The sequence below is a fragment of the Sebastes umbrosus genome, chromosome 23 (assembly GCF_015220745.1).
Source record: "Sebastes umbrosus isolate fSebUmb1 chromosome 23, fSebUmb1.pri, whole genome shotgun sequence".
Lineage (NCBI taxonomy): Eukaryota > Metazoa > Chordata > Actinopteri > Perciformes > Sebastidae > Sebastes > Sebastes umbrosus.
In genome coordinates, this window is record NC_051291.1 from 4175999 (window position 1) to 4190278 (window position 14280).

The following is a 14280-nucleotide window of genomic DNA, read 5'->3' on the forward strand; positions in this document are numbered from 1 at the left end:
CTGGAACTCATGTGATTGGACTAAAACTGTTCAGGCTTTTTTTGGAAAACATGGTAAAAAAAATATGGGATAAATGTAGTGATGTTTCAAATCATCATGTCTGTTAGTTTTTGGTTTCGCTGGGCGCACTCCCTCCCACTTTTCAGCACTTCTCTTTTCACCAAAGGCGCATTGCGCTTTTACGCACGACTCCAGTGACACTGTGGAGGAGAGCAGAGTGCCATGAAGACCGTCAATGTAGTAAAACTGAATGATTTCAGCAAATAGTGTCATCTCTCTAGCCAACAACGAGAAGAAAAAACTTCCCAAAGCTGACACTAGATGTCATCCAGACGTCATATTTGATGTACTGTACTTTGAACAAGTTGCATATTGCATTTTAAAACTGTAGTGATGTACCAAATCATTATGTCTGTTAGTTTTCGGTTTCGCTGGGCGCACTCCCTCCCACTTTCAGCACTTCTCTTTTCACCAAAGACTCATTGCGCTTTTACGCACGACTCCAGTGACACTGTGGAGGAGAGCAGAGTGCCATGAAGACCGTCAGTGCGTAGAGAGCGTTTACGCGGCAAGAAGATGATGATCCTGCTGCCTGGTCTGTTGTTCATTCTCTGGGGAGAACCGGGTCGGTGCCTGGAGGAGAATGGAGGCTTCACGTTTGATGGAGACATCCGCCACTTCGCCGTGGCCACCAACATGGTTTACGTCGCTACAGAGGAGAAGCTGTACCAGCTGAGCCACGACCTGACTCTGGTCCAGAGTCTGACCCAGAGAGGAACACTGAAGGGGAGGTATGAGACGAACGATGCGCAGTTTTCTCGGGTTTCTGAGATGGACCGGAGGAACGCAACTTTCAGCGTCAACATTTTATTGCCGTTGGTTAAGGATGAAGTTCTGATCAGCTGCGGGGTGATCAAGTGCGGTTACTGCGAGATGCTGGACCTGAACAACATTTCCAATGTGCGGTACAGGGAGCACATCCAGGTGGGATCCCCATGGTCCAGCAGCGCGTCCGTTGGCTTCCTGGTGGATGTGAAGCAGACAGAGACTTACATTCTGACTGCCATACAGCAAGATGAAGACCCATCCAAAACGAGCAGCTGCGCCTCGGAATCAGGAGCGGTGAACCTTCGTAACACGAATAACGAGCAGAATGGAAAAATATTTTCCCTTGTTGGCAATTCCATTACCACTGTAATCAAACTTATCAAAGGCAACGTGGAGTTTGTGGATGGATTTCAGAATAATTCAGTCATTTATCTGTTCTCCAACCTGCCCTCAAGTGACAAAAGCAACAAAGTCCGTCTCATTTGGCTCGAGGGCAAAATGAGCAAATTAGCAACTCTCAAGTCGCTGCGGGGCGCGACCCTCCGCATCTCTGGTGGTGGAGGGACAGACGGCAGACTCCTCGCCTCCTCGGTGATCCCGGGTGGACCGCCGGTGCTCTGGAGCGGCGTGTTCAGTGTGGACGGAGGACAAACCAACACCGAGCTGCTACTGTTTGACATCAGCCCCGATCTCACCATAGTAGAGGATTCAGATCCAGACTTCTGCATCGCCTGCACTACCGGGCAAAGACTGACAGCGACGGTTGGTCGATTTATTATAGGCTGGATAAACGTGTTTTTTGAGTGATCGGATGTTGTTGTCTCCACCTGTTACAGCAGTTTCATATGTGGTCTTACAAATGCATCAACAAAGTTGCAAAACTAGAAACATCAAATGGGCTCATTTTACGCACTGACAAAATCTTCCACTCCACATGGGAACGATCTGTTTCAGTTTGTCCATCTCTATGGCTGACGATCATAAAGGCATAACCAGGCCTACCACTACTAATAATAATGTGTATTTTTCTAATGACAGTTTACAAAGTGCTCCAAGAGGGAAGTGAAAGCAATCTTCTAAGAAGCTAGAAAAATAATGCAAGAAAAATTATTTGAGACTAAATACCTTTATTATACATTATTATTTCTGTAAATAAATACATAAATAAGGTTTAAATTTATTTCAAAGTGCAATCCTGTCTGCTGGTGACGGCATATTTAAGGAAGGAACTAGGTTTTGCTGACTGAACTGGCTCATTACACAATCAAGGTGAGAAGTCAATTTATGAAACTCTTATGGAGTTGACTGCTGTAGAAGATGGTGACAAAATAATTAAAATGTTACTGTCAATCGATTAAAATATTTAATCGTGATTAATCTCATGATTTTCCATAGTTAATCAAGATTAATTGCACATTTCTGTTCAAAATGGACCTTAAAGGGAGATTTGTCAAGAATTTAATACTCTTATCAACGTGGGAGTGGGCAAATATGCTGCTTTATGCAAATATATGTATATATTTATTATTTTAAATCAATTAACAACACAAAACAATGACAGATATTGTCCAGAAACCCTCACAGGTACTGCATTTAGCATATAAAAATATGCTCAAATCATAACATGGCAAACTGCAGCCCAACAGGCAACAACAGCTGTCAGTGTGCTGACTTGACTATGACTTGCCCCAAACTGGATGTGATTATCATAAAGTGGGCATGTCTGTAAAGGGGAGACTCGTGGGTACCCAGAGAACCCATTTACATTCACATATCTGGAGGTCAGAGGTCAAGGGACCCCTTTTGAAAATGCCAGTTTTTCCTAAGTGTGGAGCGTTATTTTAACCTCCTTCACGACAAGCTAGTACGACATGGTTGGTACCGATGGATTCCTTGTAACCATGTAATGTAGTATATGCCAGCGCCTCCCTGTTGCAGCTCACATTCAAAGACGCAATGAAATGAGAAACAAAAAATGAATGAACATGACGTTCCATAAGTACACTTGATGACCTAGCAGTGCAGTTAATTGAGCTTTATATAATCATAAGCGGTTTCACGTACCCCAAATACTTGTTTAGTAATCCATAAATACCTGTTGGATCCTAATCTGATGATCAATGTGTTTGTGTCTCTCAGCCAAAGATTCTGAAGCCGAAGGCAGTGCTCTTCAGGCAGAACTACATGACCTCTGTGCTGGCAGTGAGACAGAAGGCCTGGATGGTTTTCTTCATCGGGACGGGAGACGGGCAGCTCATTAAGGTGTGTATAAACAGTGATATATATATATATGATATGTATCTATTATTGAAAATACTTATTTAGAATCACTATTAATGTGAATTAGTATCAATACATTAACTTCAATTTAAAAAAAAGTCACAAAAACCTGTTATGAATATATTTCCTGAACAATAGTGTTTATCAAATGATAGAAAGGATGATGTTCTAAAATGCTTCCATTACAACTTTAAATTGGATCCATAATGTGATTTTATTTGTTGTGCGTAAGTGCAGAAGGTGTTGGCAAGTAGTCATTTCAGTCTTCTTAGTGGGGCGTGAAAAATAATGTCCAGTTTCTTGCATTAGTTTCAGTTAATACTGACCAGCTTCCTGTCACCCTCTTCTTTATTTCCTCTGTCACATCTCCATCACATCATCCTCCGTCTCCTTTCCATCTCCTTGAGAAAACAATTTGAATTCTGCAGAAAGTCTTTATACGTACGCACTCACGTGATTAAAGAATTGAACTTAAGTCTGGGAACACTCCACAGTGACCCTCCGCTAGACACAATAGGCTCTTTCATGCTGAGTTTACTTCCACAAAGTGTTCGTAAAACCCCTTAAGTGTATTTCTCCCTGCTATGCAGCCGAGGCCTAACGGAGAAGAAAAGGCTTTTCTATAGTCTCGCTGGCAAATGTAACACATAAGGGAAGACACCTGATAGCTGGAAACAATGATGCAGAAAGGGCCGACCACAAGATGAAAGTGTGATGCTGTGTTTTTGTTTCTGTTCTGTTTGTTTGTTTGTTTGTTTAGCTTTATTTGGGTCATTTAGGGTGATTATGTTTATGTTCTTAAATTAAGTATAATCCTTCAACGAGAAACAAAAATTAACAGAAACAAGAGCTCATTATCACGCTCAGTGTATTAGTCTTCAACGCCTGTCCGTTCTTATCATGAAATCAAATCTCAAACCACACATCATGTGGTGGGAGACTAGGGCTGTGTCTCATTTCCCGATTTTTGTGTTTCCTCGCTCCTCCGGCTAGTGACCCGGAAATCAATCTTAGTGCTCCATCTTGAAGGACATCCCCAATTCCTAAAATGCATCTCGAGGAGGCTTGCCGGAGGAGCTATAAGCCAGGATACACCGGTTTGTCCTTTGCGGAAGTGTTTTCGGCACCCGCAACGTAAAAGAGGCGTGACAGACAGCTGGAGTAATCTCAAATCATAACAGGACTCTAAGAATGTAGAGGAATGTAACGGCTTGTTTCAAATGAACCTGATAAACTCCAAAATATACTCTGGTGAGTGAGTCTGAGACTGAGAAGTTTCTGCTTAAACACTAACCCAGAGCAGCACAAAATATAGTTGCATCACATCCTGTGTGTTGGTAAATGATAAAGTAAGGCAACACAGTGGAAGTTACATGATGTGGACATAAAGACAGAGACTTTCCTGTGCTGGTGTGGTGTGCTCTCTGCAATCAGAGGATAACACAGCGTCCCCATTAGGACTGAAAGGCATCAATGGATTCAGGTTTTTCCTCAACGACCTTAATGGTGCTGGTCATTAGCAAGTGGCTTGACGTGTAAGAGATGCCCGAACCACAGACTCACCAGGAAATGCAACTCTACTTCTGCTGAATCACCACAGCCGCTGATTGCAGCAGCAGCAAATAGTTTTCCCATTATTTGTTCCATACAGTTCTTGTGTAATACACTGGTACATAATACCCTTTGTTAAATTCTATTTTAGTAATAAAGACAGTTGTATATGCACATGTTTTTGGCAGACTGGACTTTTAGTTGTGCTATTTGTCATAAGCAGTGGTAATGTTCTTTAAGGAATACATTATTTTATGGTTGTGCAGCGCTAAATCTCAAGACATTTAGACTTGTCGCAGTAGGAGGTGTAAAACATGAAATTAGTGATAGCTGAATTCCATTGGACTGCGTTGATTTAAAGGTCCAGAGGCCTGTACTACAAACAGGATTAGCAGTTAGCGAGGTAACTTCAGGTTTAACTCTGAGTTTTTCTGTCCTACGACGGTGGTTCACTTCTTACCGGGGTAGATTGCCACGGTAACTTATGCTGAACACCTGCTCCGGAGCAGGTTATGTTCCAGATAAGAGATCAACTTGTGTGACCAATCAGAGCTCGGTGCGCAGATCATATGATAATATTACACACAGAAGTTTAAGTCATAATCCAGGTTAAAAGCAACACAATTTAAACTGACAAATGCAGGAAGGACAGCTGGCCCTATGCTTTAGGTGCTTACCACTTCAAGATTAATTTTTTTATTTGCTCTCAAGTTTGTTTTCACACCGCCGGAGTCAGAGACGCAGCTGAGAGAAGGCAGAAATAGTCATACAGGCCACAACCTTGTCGAAGGCCATAAAGACGTGTGATCCATTCATCCATTATACTCTGAAAGCTTTTTATAATCTAGACGATTATATCTGACTTTTGAGTGTTCCGTTAAATTAATAAGTCTGTTAATTTACAAACATCACACAACGGCACTTTTTTTTTCTTTTGCCAGCTGTCCGTCCGGCATTTGGCAGCTTCAACTGTGTTTCAATTAGTCTGGATTATGTGTTTAACTTCTTTTTATTTGTCTGTTATTATAGTTGTCTCTTCCTTTGTAAAATGTGCCTCTCTGCTGACAGTAGACTTGTCCATGTTTGTGATTGGTCGTATGTCGTAGGACCGCTTAGCGTGATCGAGTTTGTTAGGGTTAGTTAAACCAGATAAGGAAAAGATACCCTGGGTATGTTGAACTTGCTTCGTCGTACAGGCCTCAGCTCTCTCCATCTTTTAATCCTCTCATCAAACCATAACCGTTGACATTTACCAGCAGAGCAGCTCAGTCTGTCAGAAACGTATCAAAGCTACATTCTTGTTTTCAGCTTGCTGTGGACAACAACTATCACTCCACCTGTCCCAGGGTGCTCTACAGGGCCAATGACGACCGGCAGTTGTTTCCCAAAATGCATCTGGATCAAGTGGATCTTAAACATGTGTACATGCCATTTCAAAACCGGGTAGGTGCATTGTACATGTATAAACATATCAGGGTTTGGTGAACACCGAGAGATTATGAATACTTTAACATTTTCAGATGTTTTTATTACCACAATGGTCATATGTACGTATGCTGTATTTTAAAGCGCTGCTATGTTTTGTGTTTTGTTCCAGATGAAGCGTGTACCCGTGTCAAAGTGCAGCACGTACACAAATGTGCAGGACTGCTGGTCTGCACAGGATCCATACTGCGTCTGGTGCGGCTCTAAAAAAAGGTCAGGGAAACAACATCTGCAGTTGAGACACCTTCAAACAATTATAAACCTGGTGGTTAAAACATAATTTTCTCTTCCTAGTTGCACATTTGAAGACGACTGCCAAGATTCAGACTGGTTATCCATTCCTGATGATTTTCAACTGAAAATGGTTTCCCACAAAGTTGTAAAAGACAAGACTGGTCAGGTACAGATTACATAAAATCAACTATAGTCAGTTGTGACTGTCAGTTATTTATCTTTTAAACACTCACATCCTTCCTTTCTCAGATCGAACTTATCATCCTCACACACCTGACTGTGGGCCAGGACGCGCTGTCTAACTTCGCCTGTGAATTCCCCTCAAGTTCCAGAGAGCCTTATTGCAGGGAAACCCTTCCTCCACAGTTCCCAAAATGCACTTGCATCCTTACAAATAGCACACTTCCTGCTGAAGGTCAGTGACCTTTGATAAATATAAGAATCCAGTGAATTAAATACGTGATGATCAGTGACTTTCACACCGTCACAAGAATCCTATGAGATGAAAAGTTGACAAATCTGTGTTGTTTCATGTTATATATTGTTACATCACATAAAAACGTGTGTTGCTGAAAATTATACCCAAGACTCTGACATTCACTGTATTATTTTAACTCAACAGGCCTGCATGTCGCAGTTAGGGTTAGACTTGGGACGACATACTTGTTGGAACGACTGACGCTGTCCAACTGCTCTGACATCAGGGGACCGCCAACTTCTGTCCTGTAAGTCTACTACCATTTTTAAGTAATTTAAGTAGACTGATAATTTAAACATAAATTATATAATATATAGCTGAGAAAGTAAAAAAAAAAAAAGCTGAAACACGTCAGTCAGATGCACCACTGATGAAATTATCAGGTCCCATTTATGTAGACAACTGTCCAAATTCTTTTAGATAAAAGCCAATGTTCCTGAGAAAGCCTCATTCTTTCTTTCTTTGCAAGGTTTATTTATCATTAAATTAACATTTTTGCTGTTAGCTCAACCTCAGGAATCCAGCTGACATACAACAAACACATATTCATACAACTTAAACCTGCACACACAAACACATTATGATTCATATCCAGGTGTTATCAACAACAATAGGTGATAACATTTGTTTTCTCCTCAGGTGTCGGAAGTGTATCGAGGCTGGATGTGGCTGGAGCAAAAACGTCTGTTCCTGGGCAAATCAAGGAGCGCGGAATGTAATTATGCATGTTTTTATGTTTTTTCCAGACTCCATACATGTTGTTTTTCATGCATGCCGTGTTTCCAAGTACTGCATTTGAACATCAATGCAACAGCACAGCATTCATTTTGAGACATTTGTAAAACTGAAGACTATGAACGACACTAAAATTCAGATATTTGTTATGACTAGTTAACAAGAATTGTTTCAGACTGTCAGCAACAAATGTTTAACAAGGTATGTGTAAATCATGTTGACTACTGGAAACAATTAGCAAATACTAAGCTAACGTTAGCCGAAACAAGTCCTGAATCAACTCTTAATAGTACCTTTTACAGTGAATGTCAACCTGCTTAATTCCTTCCTGTGACTTCCTCCTGCAGGACAGTGTTTGCAAGATATCAAGCATGAACTTTTTTGTGAGTTTGAACCTCAATTCTCACACACATTCTTCCTCCGATGCTCGCCTCATTCACATTCAGTAGAGATTAAAACCTCAGTAGAAGATAATGCATTAGAACTGATTTATCTTTGTGTGTGTGTTTTTTACTCTCAGATACCAGAGATCTCCTCCATCACTCCCAGTGTCGTGTCTTTCTACGGCAGAAACCATGCGATGTTGTCGGGTCATAACCTCAGTGATGTGACCAGAGTGAGGATCCATGCGGACATGGACTGCACTCCACGAGAGTGAGTTAGTTTACGTTCGGCTAAGATTATGCTGACACTATAAATGAAATTTCAAATTTCACAATTATTATAGAGAAGTGACACCCATATTACAAGTGTTGTCAATTCACTCAATACTTATCGGTGACCGTTTAGTCAATACTATATGTGCACTGCTCTTTCCTAAAATCAGAAACTATATTTTTTTTGGTGTAAAATAAAGTTCTATTCCACAGAGGAGATTTTGTTTGAGGTTTTTAAGTACTTTAAGTACTAAAAGGAGGCTTACATTGTGGTTCACACATGCTAGCAAATCCAGATTATAAACTTCAGTCTGGTGTTGCAGCAAGTCAGAAACCTCATTTTGTCAATGGAGCAACTGCCTTGTTTTTAACTTTAGGAAAGCCTCAAACAACAAGCGTGAACACGTTAAACACGACACCATTTAAAGGCACCATAATTGATTTTTTAAGTAAGGCTTTGTTGAATACTCAATTCTGATTGGTCAATTACGGCGCTCTAGGGTCTATTATTTCTTCATAGCAGACCGTTGCTATGCATAACAGGCCGTTGCTATGGACGCAGTTCTGATGTCGGACTCTGGCGGCCCCTTTTTTGTGTCAAATTATTGATTTCTTCAGTAAGTAGCCCTGTGATAAGCAGGATAATGTACAGCGAGCCAGTCATTGTTGTGAAATAATGACTGCATCGCCCTGTCTGGGTTTATTTCGCAACAATTACTGGCTCGCTGTACATTATCTTTTACTTAGTGGTTTATATTTTTTAATAGCAGTTATCATTCAGATGTGTTAAGCTTATAAAACACCATCTTGGAGAGTTTAAACTGATGTTTATTTATGTTGAGGCAGATTTTGCTGCTATGCTTCTGGCTATTTTTCAGGGTTTTCTGCATATTCTAGTTGTTTTGATGTTTCTTAAATTCTTAAAAAAGTGAGTCTTGATCTCAGTGCGACTAACTGGTTTCTCTCTCTCTCAGATCTCCTGTATGGAACAACACCGGTGTGAATCTGACGTTCCACATTCCCAGTACCGATAACAAAGGAGCGGTCAAAGTATGTGTTCTCCTCCCAGACGGAAGTTGCCATGGTAGCGCTACAATTACCTACCGGTCATCCCCATCCTTCACCGACATTGCACCACGCAGCACCTGGATGAGGTATGACTGGATATTTTTTCCCAACACAAACATACAGACTTTGATGTTTGTACACCGATCAGCCATAACATTAGGACAGCACGGGTCACCCTGACTGGTCTGCGGCTACGCAGCCCCATACGCAACAAACTGCGATGCACTTTACTCTATCTCTTTATATGGAGAGGCATTATGAAGCAACGCGGGTTGACAGGAAATGTGGTCTTGATTATAAAAGAATACATCATGGTTATTATAAAGATCTTATAACTGATTTGACCATTTATTTTGATACTTTGGCATTACAGATGTTCTAGACAGCACTGATGGCTATCAAACAGGGCAGTGAAAACTTCAGTAGGCTATTTTGGGATCTGCACCCAGTGCTTTGTCACTAACTTCAATAGATCTGACCAAGACTTATTCTAGGAAACAATGTTCGTAAGTAACAGTTACAGCTTCAGGGTCATCTTACGGGGAAAAGACGGACACTTCCCTAAAGCCACGTCTTTTACCAGAAAGACCACTTCCCTTTTTTTTTTAGTTGCAGCAACTGAAAGTGCCACTTCTGCCTTTGTTATAAGATGTCTTTTAACCCTTGTCAAAAAACATGGAACATGCACATGAAACATTGAAGGGTTACCCAGGGCTATAAGCATTAATGTATCACCATTATGTTAACTTAAAGAGGAGATACGTATTTTACTTAAATTAAAGAAGAACAGAACTTTTTCCTCAAAGTTATCATTTTAAAACTCAGCCCTTCCTCTGAGTGATAATATTACAGTTTCCAGTATGGTGGTTTGTCACTCATATCCACCGTGTAGGTAACCCTTTTATAAAAGTGGTAGACACAGATGTGATTTTTCCATCATATCAGGCTATCGTGGTCGGAAAACGCTTTCTCTTGTATTGAATCTGTATTACAGTAAATGTTGTGTTCTCTGTCCTGTAGTGGGAAGAGGAAGATGACACTCATGGGATCCCACATGGAGTTTGTGGAAGGGGTCCTGCACAGCCACGCCCCGAAGGAAGTCCAACTTCCCGGAGACAGCAACTATCAGGTGGGTCTGTAAATGTCCACAATGCTGCAATAGAGTACATTGTCACATTATATCGCAGCATGCCCATTTCCTACAGTTAATATATTGTGACACCGGTGTTACCGATTACACCAAGAAAAGATGACGCTCAATATCTGCAGAGCGCTGACTTTGATCTTTAACGTTGGATGTCCGTCTCTCCGGTCGATGTTGCACCGAGGGGCTGCAGGTTTCTACCTGGCGCCACTACGCCGCGCACACCAGCTGTGACCTGATCTGACAGCCGTAGAGTAGGGAGGACAATCCATCGGAGACAACTTATAAGGCATTGTCTGACATATAAAGCTCAGGATCGACAGACACGTCACAAACAAGCTTCTCCTCCATTTTCTACGGTGACGTCACCAACGCTTTTCTGAAAAGTTGCAGCGGCCGCACAAAAAGGCGGAGCACTCAGAACAAAAGATGTTTTTTCCTCGAGGCGGCCACATATGGCGGTATACGCTCTCTCCTCATTGGGAACAAATTATGCCATATACAGATTATGTTATATATAACATATATAGGACTTTTTTTTTTTTTTACTCTCTGCAGAACCTCACCTATGACACACCTGCAGCTGAAAAAGGGATTTCTAACAGCACTGTGTCTGTGAGAGTAGCTAATAAAACCTTGGCCTGCTCCACAACAATAACCTACTACCCAGACCCCGAGTTCATTAGCTTCACCACCACAAAGACTGGGGACGATGTGCGCATCACCATACAGGTAAGGCATTTTTTTTTTAGCACGCATGCACAAATATGGGACATGAATACATTATAGGTGAGAGTTTGTTTCTTGTTGTTATTTCAGAAAAAGGCAGACAAGCTGGAGATGAGCCCAGCAGAGTTGACAGTGTGGGGCGTTGAGGAAGGAAAGCAATACCTCTGCATCATGGAAGACAAAGACAACAGTACTGAGATTGAATATTTCATCTGCGAGATTAAAGGGACACCCAACGCTAAATTTCAGCAGTTATTGGTAAATCTTTCAGTCACACGACATCAATCTAGACAATACTATACAACAGCATGATACAGAATACGTCCAAAGTCCTCAGAAGTATATTGGTTTCCATTAGGGCTGTCAAAGTTAACGTAATAAATTACTTGTTAACGCAAATTCGTTTTTAACGCCATTTCAAAGGAAGAGAGAAGATACTGGTATCATATGAAACTAGAAAAACTTAAGGAATCCATTGGTACCAATCATATCATACTGGCTTGTCATGAAGGAGGCTAAATAACGCTCCTAACTTTTCCTAACCTAACTAGCTAAATTTTGGTGAGGAAAACTGTCATGGCTATTTTCTGATCTCCAGATATGTGAATGTAAATGGGTTCTATGGGTACCCACGAGTCTCCCCTTTACAGACATGCCCATTTTATGATAATCACATGCAGTTTGGGGCAAGTCATAGTCAAGTCAGCACACTGACACACTGACAGCTGTTGTTGCCTGTTGGGCTGCAGTTTGCCATGTTATGATTTGAGCATATTGTTTTATGCTAAATGCAGTACCTGTGAGGGTTTCTGGACAATATTTGTCATTATTTTGTGTTGTTAATTGATTTTACATAATAAATATACACATACATTTGCATAAAGCAAGCATAATTGCCCACTGCCATGTTGATAAGAGTATTAAATACTTGACAAATCTCCCTTTAAGGTTCATTTTGAACAGATAAAAAATGTGCGATTCATTTGCTAATTATGGACAATCATGCAATTAATCACAATATGTTAATCGATTGAAAGCCCTAGTTTCCATGCAATAGTTACTAAAACATAACTTTAAGTAGTAAACATGTGTTTGTGCTCTGTAAAATTCCTTTCAGATATAGTGTGATTATTGTTTTTTTACAGATAAAGTATGGAGACAAGACGGTACAACTGAACATTAAATCTTCTTTACTTTTGCTGATACTGCTTGCCCTCCTGCTGATACCCTGCATTATTGTTGGTAAATACCCACCAGCCTCAAAAGCACATACAGGTCAAACCTTACCTGGAATACCATTTTCTATTTTTAAATTCTCTTTGTGTGCTTGGTTATGTCTTTCAGCTGTGCTGATCATCTACCGAAGCCAACAGAAGAAGCTCACTGATGGGATGAACAAGCGTATGGAAGACCTGGAGCTCGACATCAGGAATGACATTAGACAAGGTCAGTCTTCTCAAGCCACTTCTGCAGCATAATCTGCTTTTCTGCTCTTCTTAATGTATACTCCGTAATCCCCAGACCAGAGGAAAACAAGCAATCAGAGCGAGCTGGAGCCTTGACGTCTCTGAGCAGCTGTCAATCAACTCGTGAACTCCAATGAAACGGTCAAACTAGGCAGCTTTGATTGGAGTTTGCGAGTCGTTGAAAAATTTTTAAACTCCATTCATCATGGGCCGGACAACGGTACAGGAGTGCAATGCTAAATCGTTGGAGTACTCTTTTAACTTTTCATCTAGCACCATCACCAGGTCAAAATTTGTCCAATAGCCTACTTTGGATTATAACCAAATGCCTGCAAAACTAATGACGGCTGTATTTTTTTTTTATTGCTAATTTAGTAAATGTTAGCATGCTATCACACTAAACTACGATGGTGAACGTGCTCAACATTACACCTGCTAAACATCAGCATGTTGCATATAGCACTGTGCCTGAGTGCAGCTTGGCAGAGCTGCTAGCGAGGCAGTTACAAATTGTGGAAACTGTATCTGATCGTACTTGATAAATGACTCAACCTTATCAGAGACTGGCTCCCATGTTTAACCACTTCACTTTATTATCTATAGCCTCAAAACACACACCCATGCAGTTCCTGTTTATGGTGTGAAATGCCCTGAACTTGTTCCTTTTTCGGATGCAACACTTGTCACACAAATACGGTCGATGTTAAAAAAAGAAAATGTCTCTTGTGTCCGTGTTACTCAACGGAGAGAAGTGATCCACAACACCTTGTGTAGCTGAGGGTTTTATACTTTATGAAGGTGATCAAATAAAGGCAAACACTTGATTAGCAGCGCATAAGAGCGTCACTCCTTCCGTTCTGACCTTTCACAATAAAAGCCCTAGACATCAACACTGCACACTGACGGCTGTATTGAGTTTGCCATGTTATGATTTGAGCATATTTTTTATGCTAGATGCAGTACCTGTGAGGGTTTCTGGACAACATTTGCCATCGTTTTGTGTTGTTGATTGATTTCCAGTAATAAATATTTACATACATTTGCATAAAGCAGCATATTTACCCACTCCTGTGTTGATAAGAGTATTAAATACTGCAAAGACAAATCTCCCTTTAAGGTACATTTTGAACAGATAAAAAATATGTGATTAATTGCGATTAACGATGGACAATCGTGATTAATCACGCTTAAATATTTTAATCAATTGACCGCCTTATTACTAATTTAATGTAATTCACGAATGTGTATAATTATAAATATGACTACTGCTGCCTCCCGTCGGTTAAAAACAATACATTTGGTCTTTGCAACAGAAATGATGTGCGTGTTTATTTTCAGTGAGATCACAAGTGGTCACTCGACACATTCTAGTGCCAGGTGTGAACTGAGATACTTGTGGCTGTCCCCTTGTTATCAGAATACCCAAGACGCATGTTAATGCCAGATCTGAACAGGACCGCAGTCACGCGTTTTCACTTCCTCTTTATTTGTGACTTGCAAACTGATGCTTTCTTCACAGTTAAGCTTTTTTTTACCTGACACTAAAGCGAAATATTTATAATCTGCTTTGTCCTTGCTACTGTTTTTCTGTACAAAGTGTTTTCTCCAGCCACGTCACACACACAG

At 40.8% G+C, this 14280-nt stretch overlaps 1 protein-coding gene across 1 annotated transcript in view; it reads left to right on the plus strand.

The window, feature by feature from the left end:
• The first annotated feature begins 420 nt into the window (after nt 1-420).
• plxnc1 (plexin C1) overlaps nt 421-14280 on the plus strand; it is a 47022-nt gene continuing 33162 nt past the window's right edge. Inside the window, exons 1-16 of the mRNA XM_037760480.1 lie at nt 421-1590; nt 2968-3090; nt 5968-6102; nt 6257-6357; nt 6439-6544; nt 6628-6793; nt 7001-7103; nt 7496-7571; nt 7939-7974; nt 8112-8245; nt 9222-9401; nt 10336-10444; nt 11018-11191; nt 11279-11446; nt 12334-12430; nt 12533-12634. Coding sequence (XP_037616408.1) covers nt 577-1590; nt 2968-3090; nt 5968-6102; nt 6257-6357; nt 6439-6544; nt 6628-6793; nt 7001-7103; nt 7496-7571; nt 7939-7974; nt 8112-8245; nt 9222-9401; nt 10336-10444; nt 11018-11191; nt 11279-11446; nt 12334-12430; nt 12533-12634 — 2824 coding nt within the window. The 5' untranslated portion in view covers nt 421-576. The remainder of the gene's footprint in view (nt 1591-2967; nt 3091-5967; nt 6103-6256; nt 6358-6438; nt 6545-6627; nt 6794-7000; nt 7104-7495; nt 7572-7938; nt 7975-8111; nt 8246-9221; nt 9402-10335; nt 10445-11017; nt 11192-11278; nt 11447-12333; nt 12431-12532; nt 12635-14280) is intronic.